The following is a 15,923-nucleotide window of genomic DNA, read 5'->3' on the forward strand; positions in this document are numbered from 1 at the left end:
AATTTTTTTTTTTGTTTTGTTTTGTTTTGGGTTTTTTTGGGTTTGTTTTTTTTTTTTTGTTTGTTTGTTTTTTGGGGTTTTTTTTGTTTTTGTTGTTCCTTTGGTTTTATTATAACAGAAAGAAATCCCCTCTTCAGGAAAACAGTATCCAAGAAGTCATACAGATGTGCTGTTATTCCATGGGACAGGGAAAGTCTGTCAGTGAAGATCTTCACTGTCTTCACCATCTTACCTTTCATCATATATGCTCAGATCTTCAAATATTTAAAGTTTTAGAATAAGATTTAATTGTTAAAAATAAAGAACATCAAGCAAACACAAAAACACCAAATAAACCCTAACAGCATCATCCTTATAGATCAACTACACTTTCTGTAATCCAGCAGCAGGAACAAAATTGAAATAATATTCAGTCTCTACATTTTCATAACATTTGATCTCTTATTGCAGTATCTGACTCTTACAGTATTAGAAAAATATACTGGTTTGGTGGGAAGAACAAAGACTGAAACGAAAATCCAAAAATCTTCAGACTTCTACTGGGAAGATGAGACTATAAAAGCAGAGCACAAAGCTGGTGTTAGAGGACAGATAATATAGGAGTCCATGATATATGTGAGTGGAATTCTCATATATGTCAGCTTATGTATTCTACTGCCTCCTCAACAGAGGTTCTCTGTCCAAAACACCAATTTTACAGATTGATTTATTTGGCTCTCAAAACAGCTTTCCATAAAGCTAACATGTAAATAAATATTTTAAAGTTCTGTAGGTTGACTTTTTAAAATCAGAATCTTCATATTTAACAAAAGAAAAACTGGGAAAAAAGATTTTGCAAGCAATTTTTCCATCACAGGTTCTCTTTATTTTTTTCTGTATGTCTTAGTAGTAGTTACCTAGTCTATGCTTCCTGTAAAGTCCCTTAAAAATCATTCGAAATATAAGTATAGAAAAAATGTCTGCCTGAGTCCTACAAATACTGAAAGATTAAATTTTCCTATCTATCTGCCCCAGTGTCTTAAAAGTGCACTTTGATGCTTTTGATGAAGATGATGAGGAAGGTAAAGAGTGAAAATTTAACTTGGCAAAGTTATATACAAATATTAATTAATGAAAGACATTGCCAGAATCTAGAACGTTGGATGATTAAAAACTAGATTTTCTCCATTTTGAAGAAAATTCTAGAGTTAGAGAGAAATTAAAATGACAGAACTCCAACTATTCTCCTTTTCTATGAGAAAAGTCTTGCTCAAATGCTAGGCCTTTTCTTTTGGGAAACAAAATAAATACCTACAGATTCACATTACAGGAAAAAAAGAAAATCTGGATTTCCTTTTCTCATGAGATCTTTCCCTGTCTTCCTCCAGATTATAGGCTTACAATGCCTTATACATGGGATCTACATTACAACCTATCATAAATGTACCTCACTCAGTAGCCAGATTGTCTAATTACTGAGCCAGAAATTCAGTGAGAACATATGCCTCCTGGATCTGCAGTTTTTTCTTATTAATCTTGCAATGAACTGTAAACTGTTGATTGTATCTTATAACATCAGCCTTGTAAATAATCAAACTGTCTTCTCTTAAAGGTTTTATAAAAATTAGAAGTGAATCTAGATTACATTAAAAAAAGGAAAGACAGCAAAATGTTTTCTTCAGAGATTCAAGGACTCTGAGACATGCCCTTGGTCCAGATTAGCATGGCTTTGATGATGTTCTGAAAATGTGAAAAAAATTACCAGCTCAGTGAGGATTTCAGAAAGGCTGAAGATTAATTCCCTAGAATGATGAAGATTAAAAAAATGAAGTACTAACATTTCTAGACATGTTCTTACTCAATTGCTTCCCTTATTCCAGACTTTCTACTGTATAATTGAGGATTTCTTTTCTCTGTTATCACCTTGAAAATTGAGCATAAATATTACAGATTAAGTATTCAGATTCTAATTTCTAAATTCTTACGGTATTCAACTTCAGAATGCTGTCCAATTAAAATTATTATGAACCTGAAATTCCTGTTTCTGTCCATAATCCAAAAATGTGGTTTCTGATTTGAAACACTCCTATTACCTGGGAATGGTACCATCTCAAAATGGAAGAGTATCTACCACATTTTGATTTACATAAAAGTAGTCAGGGAGCATGCTTTTAAACAAACTTGCAGTTTAGGCTTCAAGTGCTAGCTTCCTTTAAAAACTGTTTTAAAGCACTCTTGAAAGTCTGAAGAGTCCTTCTGACTTTTATTCATGCCAAACTTGCTATAATATTTGCTGACCTTTTTTAAAGGATCTTTCTGCATGTGATTACATGTTATATATACCAACAGCATTCTGCACAAAACTCCTAGATTCCCTCAGTGCACATGTTAAGAAATTCACTGATGTTGGTAAGAGCTACACATTTCATTATGCACAAAGAAGCCTTCTCAAGCATACTCATGTTAGTATTGAATCATAATTGAAAAAGATCATTAGCAGTAATTGAAAAATGCTCACTATTTTAACTTTCAGTAAAGGCAAGATACATTTTATGACTTCAGGTTTAGGGGCATTTTCTGACCATCTCTTACACTGAATTTATCAAGCTCACAGTGATAAATGCATGTTGTCATAATCCTTCACTGTCACTGTGTACTGCTGCCCTAACAGCATCCACTCTTGTAAAACAGAACTGCAATCAAAAAGTTCAAAATTAATAGCTGTGAAATCTCAAGCACTCATAAGCATGTGTTTTTATCACTTCCATGCTCTGCAGATCGGGTACTCTTGTTATTTATTATTTGTGACAGTGAGCAATTCCCACTTGCTTCAGAGAAAAAAGTGAAGAGCTGTTTCTATAACTAGCAAGGTGAAAAGAAAGATTTGAAACTGTTGGAATCATTTCACAAGAACAATGTACACAGCCCAGAAGACAGTTTTCTTCCAGAACACTATAATGTGCTGACTACAGGCAGTATTTGCTATTCCACCCTCTATAAAAGATGTTTAAAAGCAGCTTTTGCAGTGCAATCTGAATTTGTGATGCACCTGAAATGATGGAGTCTTGGTACAGTACTGGGTCTGCTGTGCGCTTAATCACCCTCATCAACTTCACACTGGAAAAATGTGAATATTTATAATGTCTTAATGATGCAATCTGCACATCTGCTATATGCAGCTACTATGTGATCTGCAGTTGATCCAGAGAGAACTCTGGGACCCACACCAGCTCTAGTCCACACACACCAGGGGAGAGTGAAGCACTGCTTCCTGCTGCAGTTTGTAAAACGTGGTTCTCAATCCCTGACATAAACCACAGAATATGTAATATTACATGTAAGTACTTCTTTAAGTATCAGCACTACTTTTTCTTCTCAAGAAGAAACTGTTTTAAGAGGAGAAGCTAAAGGAAAAAGCACGGCTATAATGTTTCCCTTGAGATTTCTTTTTATGCATTTCTTCCCAGAAATTAAACATGAAGGTAGTATCTCCAAACAATATATATTTTCAGTTAAAAAGGAAAGGTTAAATATGGCAACTGCAACAAAATTACTCCATCTGATGTAATATTAACATTCAGGAAAATCTATGATAGATGAGGACAGCGAGTAAGATTTGCCCGTGGGCAGTGCTATTATCAGTGCACAATTAGTTGCAGATTGGAGACACTAGCCTTAGATCTGTGCTCAGGCCTGTAATCTGTTTCCTAGCTGATTGAAAACCAACAGCTCTTGATGAAATGCTATTTATTTAGCTACTGACCATTTGATTAAATGTAAGGGTAATAATAAAGCTAGTAATGCCCAACACAACATGAAATGGTGTAGGCTGTATTTTAATTGAGACATTTCAGTGAAGGATAGGAAATTATGAAATGAGACAGGATATGTTACATGAGAAGCTTTTATGGCAAAGTCATTTTCTTTAGTTTAAAGAAAAATAACCCACATTGTAAATGCTAAAAGAAAGTCTTTTCTACTGTCAATTACTGTAAACCCATCACAAAGTATGAATACTTAGTCCTTAATGCTAAATCTTTCAAATCCTTGGACTTATTTAATTTATTTTTTTCTTTGATAACAGATGGATTTTCCTTTATCCTTAGTAATTTGCATCAATAGCAGATCATGAAGTCTCATAAATATATAAAGCCTTTTAGAAATATTTGGTAGAGTGATGCTTTAGCCAGCCCTTTCATATTTCTGTAACATTCATTCTCCAGGAAGTTTACCGTATAATTTAAAGAGTTCAGTCCCTTCATATATTTAATTAAGAACTAGTATAGAAAAAATGCATAAATTTAGTATTCAGGGTTCCTAGAAAGGTGCACTAATGTGCAGTATTAGAAAGCCCAAGATAAATTTTCAATTCATTCATCAGCCTCTGAAGGGCCAACTGAATAAAGCATAGGCCAGTCTCCTTGAATATGAGACCACAACTGATAAAACATTTTGCAATATAATGAAAACAAAACATTCTTAATTTATGCCGGACAGAGGGATTTCACACTGTTACTCATCTGCATTAAAGAACAAACAGAAAGATTCAGAATACCAGCAACACTATAAAAAATTATTTAAAGACCCAATCATGCACGAAAAAGGAGAAATTATATAAGCATGCAGTGATCTCTGCAAAATACCGGATGGCAAACGCAGAACCATTTTGTAAACACTTGCAAAAGTTTCCTTTACTTCTAAACTAAAGCTGTCTTGTGTATTTTTTTTTTTTTTTTAATTCTTGTACAAAAGCACTGAAAAACACCACAAGTAGCAAGTGTTTTAGTAGTATACCTATCATTTCTACCTATGAACCTGGTGAATTTAAAGAGAACGAGTCAGTGTGGTGCACCAAGCCCTAGTGAATTCCTGTCTGCTCAAGGCTCTGCCACTTACTGAACCCATTGGGTGAAGCCGCCCACTGCACAAACCCATATGTGCAAAACCCTTACTGTGGCCCGGGTGGCAATTCTGTCAGGCTGGGAAGTACTAATCACATCTGCGCTGCAGTTAGTTCAGATAAGCCAGACTCTTCTCTTTCATAGGCATCTAGTAACAAATCGAGCAAAACACGTGACCCAGACTTTGTGTTGCAATTCCTTGGGAAATCACTCCTATTTTAAAGACCCTATGAAAGCAGGTTCTGCTCTGCTTCACCCTGCTGTCAGTTTTACTCATCAGAATTGACACCTGCTCTAGAAATGGCTGAATTTTACTCATATTCAGGAAAATTCCATTAAAATAAAATTCAATTTAATGGAATTTTTCTGTATATAATTAAAATTTAGTTCCTTATATTACAGAAAGAAAAGTAAAAGATTTAGCATATAGTCAGAGGAGTCGTCTGAGTGAATTTTCTAAATTCACTAAAGTGTGACAGATCTTACACAAGATCTGGGCTGAGCATGTAGTGCCCTGTTAAGTAGATATTTCTAGTTTCCAGTGCAATTATTCCCTCCATATAAAAACTCACAACATTACTTGAAAAATTCAACAAATATTTCTCTTTCAAGTAAATCAATTACTGTCCTTCTGTAAACTTGTACTGCAATTGGAATATAATTACATGCTCACTGAAAACAGCACTTTTCTAATCCAGCAGAATGATAGATATCCTCTCTCACTATCACACAAGGCACATGTTATGTCATTATAACCAATTTGGAATACATGCATGGAGATAAGGAAACTGATAAACTATTTAATTACTCAAATTTTAAGGCAATGTAACCCCACTTAAAGCAGGTGTGACATGACGAGATCAGATGTATGTTAAAACTACCAAGACTGTAAAAGTTGTGAAAAGCAAAAGTGTAAAATAGGGACTTAAAATATCACAGTGAAAATCTTAGGAGCAGATGAACTAATGCTTTTGTTTTCTTTGTTTCTTTGGTTTATTATCTGTATTTCCACTCTTGTCTTTCACCTTTACAAGGACTGCAAACCACAGAAGTATTTTCCCTTGTACAATACAGTGTTTTAAATGGGACTTGCAATAAACCAAGCAAATTTTCCTAAGAAAATGGCCAGATTTCATCTAAAGTAATGTTTTGCATTTTAAAGTTGATAGGATAGTTTTAGGCCAAGCCTTTCTTGTAAATATGCCTACAAGAGGTAACACACAGCTCCATGAACCTACACCATGACCTGTCTGTGGACCAATAAAGGTAGCTTGACATATGTATTCTTGCTGTATCATTAGTTTAAGCAAGAATGTATTCGATACTAAAATCTTACTTTTTTGAAGTGTCATTAAAGCCACATCATTTCCAGACCCTTTTAGAAAGATAGCTTTAGATTTTAATACATGATGGAAACCTACTCTTTTAATTTGCAAATAATACTTATATGCATGCTGATAACTTAAATGCAGGGGATTAACATTCAAACTGATAAATTGGTGTTCTCTATCTGTATTTTATTCTAATATGAAGCATTTTCTGAATATTACAACACCTGACACAATTTACTGCTGTTAATACTAGCTAAATTTGATTGACTTTAGAGGCATTATCTGCAGTTTCACCTGAGATAAACATCAACCTGAGAGGTCTGACAATGAATGAAAATTCAGTTTATTGCTTGTATGTAATCAGGTGTCTGCATGATTGCATGCAGATTCTGTTCTATTAATTGGCAAGTGTATGGCACACACACATTTGAAAACTGTGCTGAAGTTCTCACAGGAAAAATAATTTTCAGCCCTGCCAAAGTGCACCACATGCGCAGAGTGCTTAATTTTATTTCAAATATTGTTCCTTTAAGTAAAGCAAATGATTTAGTGATTGGGTTTTTGTTTGGCCTTGAGCTGCAGCTACAGAAGAGTCACAGAAGGCACCCAGGTCTTGCATCATGCTCCCTGGGTGTGCAGCTCTGTGCAGACAGCACAGGAACTTTCAGCTACCTAAGCTGACACCAGGATGCTCACCCTCAGATAGCTGAACCATGACCAGAATGCCATGACAGTCTCCATAACTTCCTTTAGTTCATTTTCCAGCACAACACTGAAGTCAGAAACATAATTCTACCCCAGACTGAATCCCTTTAAATGCATTGTCCTGATGAAGGATCTTTTCTTTTACCCAAGGATAAGTCTCTGTGTTAAAGTAATTCTGACTCAAGATTTGGTATCCAAAGGAACCAGGGGCTACTTCTCATATTTCACACTGCTCAAGGGCTGAAGAGACCTTGATATTTATACATGGATAGACAGAATAAATCACAGCACCCCCTCCCATTTCTCTTTTAGAAGCACTACAACACATAACACATAACACACAATACATTTGTTGGCCACACCACCACCAGTCAAGACTCTAATTTGAATGGAGTTTATGGCAGATTCTTCACAATAATCACACAATCATTCAAAATTCAGGAATTTTTATGCTGTCAGGTGGCAATTGTTTTTTTTTACTTAAAAGGGGTACCATAAAGGAATTTGTGTACACATGATTGCAAGATAATACTGTCTCTGAAGTTTTGGCAGGTGGAATCAGTATTTCTGTATTCTGGTTGTACCTATGAGCAATTTTCAGCATCAGCTAATACCTACCTTCTGTACCCAGCCTTAAAAAACTAACTTTACATTATCCATAATTATGTGTAGATAATAAAAGACCTTTTATCAAACAGTGACAAATACCAATTTTATTGCTTCCTAATACTGCAAGAATGCTTCTTGCAAGGACACATTCATTTCATTCAGTTACAAACTCAGATACTAGCACATTAAATCTGTAGCAAAATCTCATTTGATGGAAAAATGTTTGCCTTTAAAAGTATACTCACTCTTATTAGTAGTTAATAAGGTAAATTAGGTTTTGAAAGACAAAGATAATGGTTTTCTTCTAACATTTGTGCTGTTTATGATCCACTCTGAGTAAAACTGATCTTTTGGGGCAAGGCTGCACCATTTTAAAAACAAATGATTTCAAAACAGCTTTTTGCCTAAATTAGAAGATTTTTTTTTACTAGTATAAACAATAAAAAAGTTACATCACTTTTACCTACCTTACAGTTTTAAATGGGGCCAGAACTTTATTTTTGTTCAAACTTCTAAACCCAAAATTTACTCCGAAGGTTTTCTATATTCTCCTTTCACAAAAAGTAATAATAAAAGGTTCCTCCACACTGCTTGTATGTGCTATATATACAACTAATCCCTTGGGTTTTTAATACCTTCAAAAGTTGTTCTTAATTTTAATTTTAGATCTCTTGTCAGTGAAAATGGCCACATAAGAGTGAGCAAATGACTCATGCTAAGCACATCTCCACAGAGTTGGACAACTTCAGTGTGTATCACTGACATAATTCAGGAATTGACTAACTCATACTTCAGTGTAATCTCAAACATTTTGAGATTTTTACTTGTGTGTTCATGACCTGCTCTCAGTTAAATATTTTTAGAGGAAATTGCACTAAAATAAGAAATTCAAAAGTTTGAAATCTCCTATGGATTATGCTGGTTTTATTCCATTCTGATTCTTGTCACCCATTTCAGAAGCCCCACTAATCCTAGTTACTACAGCATTACTGTGATATTTTGTCATCCACAACAACAAAATACAAGTGACCTTGGGAAGTCTATTTCCTGAAATATATGAAAAACAGTAAATTAGTCCTAGCTTGAAATATTCCTTTATGCATGCCACAATTTTCTTTTATAAACTTAATTAAAAATTAAAATAATACAAATCTATATACAAAAAATAACAATAATTTAAAAGATTTTTTGGTCCTTGATTGTAGCTGTTGGTCTATTTTTGTCATTTCAATTACTGATTAAAATGAATGTATAGTATATGCTACAAAAGTCTAAAATCTGATAACAGAAAACAAATTTACTCTTCCAGGAAAGAAATATCAAGGAAGAAAAATAGAAAAATACCATATTCTCAACACATGCTGAAATAAAACCATCTAAAAAGGTAATTTTTTTTTAATGGAGAAATGTAGAACACAAATTACATGGAACATATTTCACATAATATGGCCTATGACTGAAAAAAGTATATTTTGCAGATGTAACAGCTTCTAAATGTCTGTTGGAAGCAGACCTGCTTAGAAAATCTTCCTGTTAAATACTGTACTGGATTGCTCATATGCTTCTATCAATATTCCCTATATATATATAGTCAAAATTATGTTAATCTTGTTAAGATTAGTAATTAGGTACTAAAATGTTTTGCAATTGTAGTGAAGAGTTCAGAGTGCTTGTCAAGGATTTAGTTGACTTATAATGCTAACTACCTCTGAAGTTTGTTGATTTTCTTTTATATTTTAATGCAAAACCAAATTGATTAGTTTTATATGTCAAAGCAGCCTAGCACATTACTAAGTACATAAACCTCCTCAAACTTTTGAAAGAAAATACTTAAAGGAAAATGAGTCTGAAGCTGTAGAGATGAAACAAAGCTGTACTGATGGTCAAATTAGCAACTATCCCAAATACTAGAAAAACAGATAACTAAACAAAAACTTTAAAAAAAAAAGAGAGAGAGAGAAAGAGGAAGAAACACACCCAGAAACATAAAGACTGACAGCAATAGTAAAGCTCCTAACCATGGTTATAACCCAAGTTCTCCATGTATAATGCCAGAGAGCTGTCTGAGCTGATAAATCAGATTCTATCCTTCTAAAGATGTTTCTTGCTACCCTTTGCCTATAATAGTACAGTTCTTTACTTATTCAGAGCATGTATCCTCCTTTACTCAGATCCTGTCCCTTTTGGCTCTGTACATCTCCTGGGAGTGCAGAATGATTCAGTGGTAACTTAGTCATTTGTGCACTGTACAAGATGATTTTACTGGAGAGGAAAAAAATAAAAGCTGCACTTATCAGTGGAACACTTTCTGTTAAATAAAGATAATTAAAGCATCAATGATACATCCATTTCATGTTTAATTAGCCCCTCTCTCATCATAATTTGCTACTGAAGGTGAAATGTGGGTCACTTTCAAAAACTAATTGTAAAATATTTAACATAATGCAAAACGAGAACAGAAAATTGAAAATAATTCTGTACGTTTTTCACAAAAGAGTATGAAAGTTAAATGTATGAAAAAAGTCACCAATGTAAATGTTCCTACTCAATAACAATGTTGTCTTTTTTTTTTTTTTGACATGGCAGTTAGTGCCACAATAACATTATTTTTATTATTATTATTATACTGTAGTGTATCTGCTTAGCTTAAAGTTGGGAAAAAAATTATTCTTTAGAGGTGTTTGGGAATATAAAAAATAGCCTTTGAGATAAGCCTCTATATATGTGTGTGTGTGTGTGTCTGTACATAAACAAGAGGAAAGATGATGCCCTCCTGTGTGGTTAAACTGATTGCCTCCTTAATGGATGAATTTGGGGTCCTATTAGGGCTGCTGGGTATATGTGCATGTTTATGGGGAAATTGATCCATTTTGTTTACAGATTGACATACATGATAACCAACTAGTCAAAATGCTACTGCAATATTGCAGCAGACTGATTAATGTTTGAAATTTTATTAAGTAAATTAACTAGCTACTGAACAAGGATTTTTTTCCCAGAAAATAATTTGTGTGTTTCACTTTCAGGAAAGTAAGACTTTACAGAAAATGCATATAATTTTGATTAGAGTGTCAGCACACTGGTTTGATAAACATTTTTCTTCATGAAACAGTACATTTTCAATGAGAAAAGGCATTGGGATTTTTCACAAAGAATTACAGAGGCTAAGAAGCCAATATCTGAAGTACAGAAATAATTCTGTGCAGGAATTCCTTTACTGTTTCTATAAGTTCCTCTTATAGTGATCAATATCTCTTAAAAATATAAGAAGAAAAAAACTCTCAGCAATATAACTGAAGTGTTTTAAAGAGCCAATAATCATTTCTTAGTAAAGCAAATAAAAAAGAAACCAAGATAAGATGATGGCCAAGAAACATAAACATTAAAGAGTTTAAAAGGCCTGTTCTTCAAAGAGTGATTAGTAACGTGTAGATTCACAATCAAAATTTTCACTGAAATAAAACTGAAATGACACTATTTCGCACTGTGAGACAAAGTGATGAAGTATATATTACAAAAATATACCTGTAACTAAATGAGAAAATAAACAAGTATTTACAATTAAAATTCATTATGAGACCTATGATTACGTATGTAGCTCTCCAAGCTGTTAAGTGATTCCCCTTAGGCACTGAGCTTTCATTATCTTTGGCTGTCTTTGCAGGAAATCCCAGTATCCAGCCTCCTCACAGGCAGCGTGCAGCACCTGGAGGTTTCAAATTTTAAATCCGTGATCCAGAAAAACATTCAAATTCATCCCCATTCAGTAAAACACTTCAGCACAGCTTTAACTTTTGGCAAGTGATTAAGACCTGTGGAATGCTGAGTGTTTTAAACATTTGTAGTGCTTTACTGAAAAGGAGTGAATTGATAAGTGAGAGGCTAAAAGAATATTTCAGAGTAATACCATGCTAAGTAAGACAAGGATAAGAGTTAAAGTTGTTAAAGATCTCCTAAAAATAGTGAGTGTGAAATGTCAGAAGTCTACTGAATACAGAGTTTTAAACTTTATAGAAAAGACATGGTATCAGAAGGAGAGTTACAAATTGTTTGCAGTTTTCTCCAATTAAGTTCTTTTATAATGTCCTGTATCAAACATGATGCATTTTGAAACTCATATAAGAATTCAATTCAACACCTTTAAAATTAAGTATCAAATCGTGGGAATGAAAACAACCTGTGTCCCCTGGGGTTCAGCAGTCGGTCATGTAAGCAGAGACTTTATTCCTGACTGCTGTATTGTAGTTATAGGAAAGTATCAGTTACCAATTCTAATTACACTAATGGGAAATTAGCATCTCTCTCATCTCCAGTAACTTAGAGCAGGTATGTTCTGCTGTGTCCACTTATTTGTTCTAAAATTTTATACACTATCTAATGTCTCCTTAGAACAAAGGGAACTGGCAATGAGTAAATAAAGGCAGTCTTAGAGATTTCAAAGTAGTGTCCCTACCACAGTCATACCATTATGCTACTGGTTCTGTTCCAGCAGAACTATGAAACAATCTGATATACACCCCATCAGAACCCTTTATCTGCATCTGCTTCTCATTTCTCTCTAAACAATTGTACTGAACAAGAGCTCCACGTGGTTTGGGTGTTAAAAATCCTCAGGTGTTTTGCCTGCTAAACTGAGAAATATTGCACTGTCAGTGCTTGAGATGTGAAAAATGTACATTTTATTTATTGTTTATGCAAGTAAGTCTTAATGTCCTCAGTACTATGTAAAATGAGCAAAAGTATATAAATGTCACTCAGCAACAATCTGGCAAGTACACATAGGAAAGTGGAAACAGAGGGTTTGTGACTGATAGATTCTCCCATAAAGTCTGTTATTTAACACTACCTTTACTGTTTTCTTGGACAATTTCCAATTTATTTGCATGCTTTGCAAGTGTGAAAATACTCTCTACATATTTAAAAATAAATAGATAAGACATTAGAAAACTGGCTGTAAACTACTTGAATAAGTAAACATTCCTAACCGGCTAAATATTTAACACAGAGAACTATCAACACTGAGAAACTGCTTTGCAGCAAACAAGTAATGGAGCAATTCAAGATGCACTACTTTGTAAAAGTGCAATAAAGCCATTTTCTTCTACTAAGTTTTCTCATATATTTTGTATCAAAAGAAATCCTTGGAATATATTAAGTAATTCAAAATATATTACTGTATTATAATCTTAAACAAGTTTGAGGGGTTTTTATCAAGAAAACCAGAAATTTGTAATGAGTATTCCTTTACCTTTCCTACTCTTAGAGTGCAAATCATTCTATTACACTGAAATTAAACTACACTTTAGCAGATTATAACCCATGTGTTTAGATGAAGTATCAATAAAGAAGTGATAGGTGATTAGCATATATTCCACTGCTACTTTTCTTCCAATGTTTGCTAAAATGGCATAATCTACTCTGTGCTTAATAAGCTTTAGGAGATGAAAGACAAATAATTTAGTAATTTGTATTTTATATAGACTATTCTCAAACTGAAATTGTGATGTACTCTCTAGGACAGCATTAATGAAATGTGTCACACAGAAACTACTGTGTCAAACGTTCTATAAGTCTGTGTGGCTTGTATAGCCACATATACAAAGGCACTGGTGGATATTACAATCACACTGTTTCGGTGACCTGAAAGACTGGACGGGGGTGGCCTACACAATTAGTTTTATGTTACTATACTTTAAGTATTTCTGAGCAGAATGCAAATACTGGCAACACTTGTAAAACCTCAGTTTTAGTAAACTCGCAAACATTTCAAAGTATAAAAAAATGTCATCGTTTACCATATTTGCATGTTAATAAGTGGAAAAGAAACCATTTTTGTGAAACTAGTCAGAATTTCCCTGTTCCAGACTTAGATGTGTAGTTACATGAATCAGCATTCATTTGCCTCTAGCTTCCTGTTGTAACGTGCATTGCAGTTGAGGAAACGTTCAGGATGTCATTTTATACATACTTTCACCCAAAAAGTACTCCCCCAAAAAAACAGGGACCTCTGTTCAGGGTACATAAGAGTCTTATAAAATAAAGGGAAGCCTTCACTTGGGAGCTTGATTCCCCTCTGTGCTATCCCTATCTTATTTCCAGGACTGTAAAGACTGTCCCTGCCATCACCAGTTTTGGTCTGTCGGAGCTTCACTGAACCGAGCCCGGGCAACACAGCCGAGACCAGAAACACCCCTGCAGGCACATCTCGCTCCGAGAGGTTTCACCACTACAAACAGAGCTATGCAGCAGCTGGGCGAGCAAATTAGGGCCTCTCAGCGTGAATGAAATTTCACGAGATAGGCAAGAGGGGCATAAAAAAAAAAAAAAAAGCAATGAGAACATAACATACTGAGGTGCGATTCTAAACTAACGCTTATGTGTATTCAGAGCAACTGCTGCAATGAGTGCAAATCTCTGTGGTGTAAATTAGAGCGCAGATAGGCTGTGTAGATTATTTAAGCCTTTTGGTCCTAATGAAAGACCCGGTAATTACAGCCATTAACGCTTCAGCGCTGCGGCTGCAAATCCACTCTCACCCACAGCTTTAGGAAGCGTCAGGCAGGCAGCACCCCCCTTTCCCCGAAACAACTGGCTGCCGAGGCGAAACTTTCCTCCTCAGCCGGAGCCGACACGTCCCTAGGGCCGGGAAAGCATCCCGTGGGGAAGCGCCGGGACAGGCTGATGGAGGCGGCCAACGGGAGGGGGATGGTGGCTCCGCCTGCTGCGGGGTCCTGATCTCCCCTCGACCCCCCAAAACCGCCGGGTTTGGCCTCCGGGCTCGCGGCTGATAAAGGCATCTCAGGCTGCCTGACACTTCGCTGTCGGGACTGGCGACAGAGCCCGGCCCCCGCGGCCCCTGCCCCGGCACGGACGGGCTGGTTGGCTGCCGGATCTGATAAGCGGAGGCAATGATAAAAATTATAGTAATAGCAATAAAGATGTCTGACTGTCCTTCCTTAGTGCTGTGTGTTGGTCTGTGCACCTGACTGCCTGCCTGGAGGGAGGGGGGCGGGGGCACCAGACTGAACGGGTCACTGAAGCTGGACGGGGTGTGTGCCTGTGCCAGGGCGGGAGGCGAGGGGAACGCGCATCCCGGCTCCTCGCCCGTTCTGTGTGCCTGTGCCAGGGCGGGAGGCGGGGAACGCGCATCCCGGCTCCTCGCCCGTTCTGTGTGCGTGTGCCAGGGCGGGAGGCGAGGGGAACGCGCATCCCTGCTCCTCGCCCGCTCTGTGTGCGTGTGCCGGGGCGGGAGGCGAGGGGAACGCGCATCCCTGCTCCTCGCCCGCTCTGTGTGCCTGTGTCTGCGCGCTGGGGCCCGCGGGGTGCAGCGCTCTTACCTGCTTGCTGTACTTGCTGCTGGCCTGGCAGCTGTACTCGGAGCAATGGTCCGAGCCGATGGAGATGTTGTCGCCAGCGCCCACGAAGGTGTTTGCTGGGGGCAGGTCCTGCACGGCCTGGTGCTTTTTGCCAGCAGTGGGGGACTGTGGGTGCAGCTGGACCGTGGGCAGCGGTGAGCTCGACTTGTAGTGCCTGGCCAGGTCAGGGCTGCCTGGGCCACCATTGACCGAGCGATATCTGCCCATGCCAGGGCTGTCCGAGAGCTTCTCGTTCACGCTGTCGTAGCGCTGCCCATTAGGCTTGGAAGCCTCGACAGTAACAATGCTGCTGTAGAGGGGCTGCTTGCCCTTCTTGCCTTTCTTGTCCTTCTTGGGCTTCTTGGCCTTGTCGTGCTGCTGGGGGGTAAAGAAATCCTCATGGTCCTTCTTGCCAGCCTCGTAGCCATGCTTGCCCTTGGATCGGCAGTAGCGGGCCATGACCACCACGAGGATTAGAAGGATGACGGTCATGATGCCAGCCACCACGCCAATGACTATGCTAAGCCTCTGCTTGCTCAGCTCGTAGCTGGGATCGCCAGCAATGTCCTGGGCCAGTGGGGTGTGAAGGCTGCGAGCCACCTGGCTCTCCACCACGGTGGCGTTGGACAGGCTCTCGTTGACAAAGACATGGAGCAGGGCAGTGGTGGACTGGGGGGGCTGCCCACTGTCATTCACCTGCACAACCAGGCGGTGCAGGCCATAGTGCTTGGGGGCCAACTTGCCCACCAGTGACACTACACCACTGGCCGGGTCTATTTCAAAGAGTTTGAAGGGGTTGCCCCCAACAATGCTGTAGTTGAGGTCAGCGTTGAGACCTGTGTCAGCATCAGTGGCGACCACTGTGGCCACCACGGTGCGCATGTTGCTGGAGGGTGGCAGCACCGTGTAGGAGCTGTTGCTGGGGAAGGTGACAGTGGGTGCATTGTCGTTCTCATCCATCACAAAGAGAGACACGGTGGCTGTGGCAGACCGTGGTGGCTCTCCCCCGTCCACTGCCTTCACCTTAAAGGTGTAGCTGGTCT

At 37.7% G+C, this 15,923-nt stretch overlaps 1 protein-coding gene across 1 annotated transcript in view; it reads right to left on the reverse strand.

The window, feature by feature from the left end:
* The window catches only part of PCDH7 (protocadherin 7), a 263,328-nt gene that overhangs the window by 245,286 nt on the left and 2,119 nt on the right, over nucleotides 1–15,923 (reverse strand). The window contains exon 1 of the mRNA XM_059470935.1: nucleotides 14,863–15,923. This exon is cut by the window's right edge and continues 2,119 nt beyond it. Coding sequence (XP_059326918.1) covers nucleotides 14,863–15,923 — 1,061 coding nt within the window. The remainder of the gene's footprint in view (nucleotides 1–14,862) is intronic.

The sequence above is a fragment of the Ammospiza nelsoni genome, chromosome 4 (genome assembly GCF_027579445.1).
Source record: "Ammospiza nelsoni isolate bAmmNel1 chromosome 4, bAmmNel1.pri, whole genome shotgun sequence".
Classification (NCBI taxonomy): domain Eukaryota; kingdom Metazoa; phylum Chordata; class Aves; order Passeriformes; family Passerellidae; genus Ammospiza; species Ammospiza nelsoni.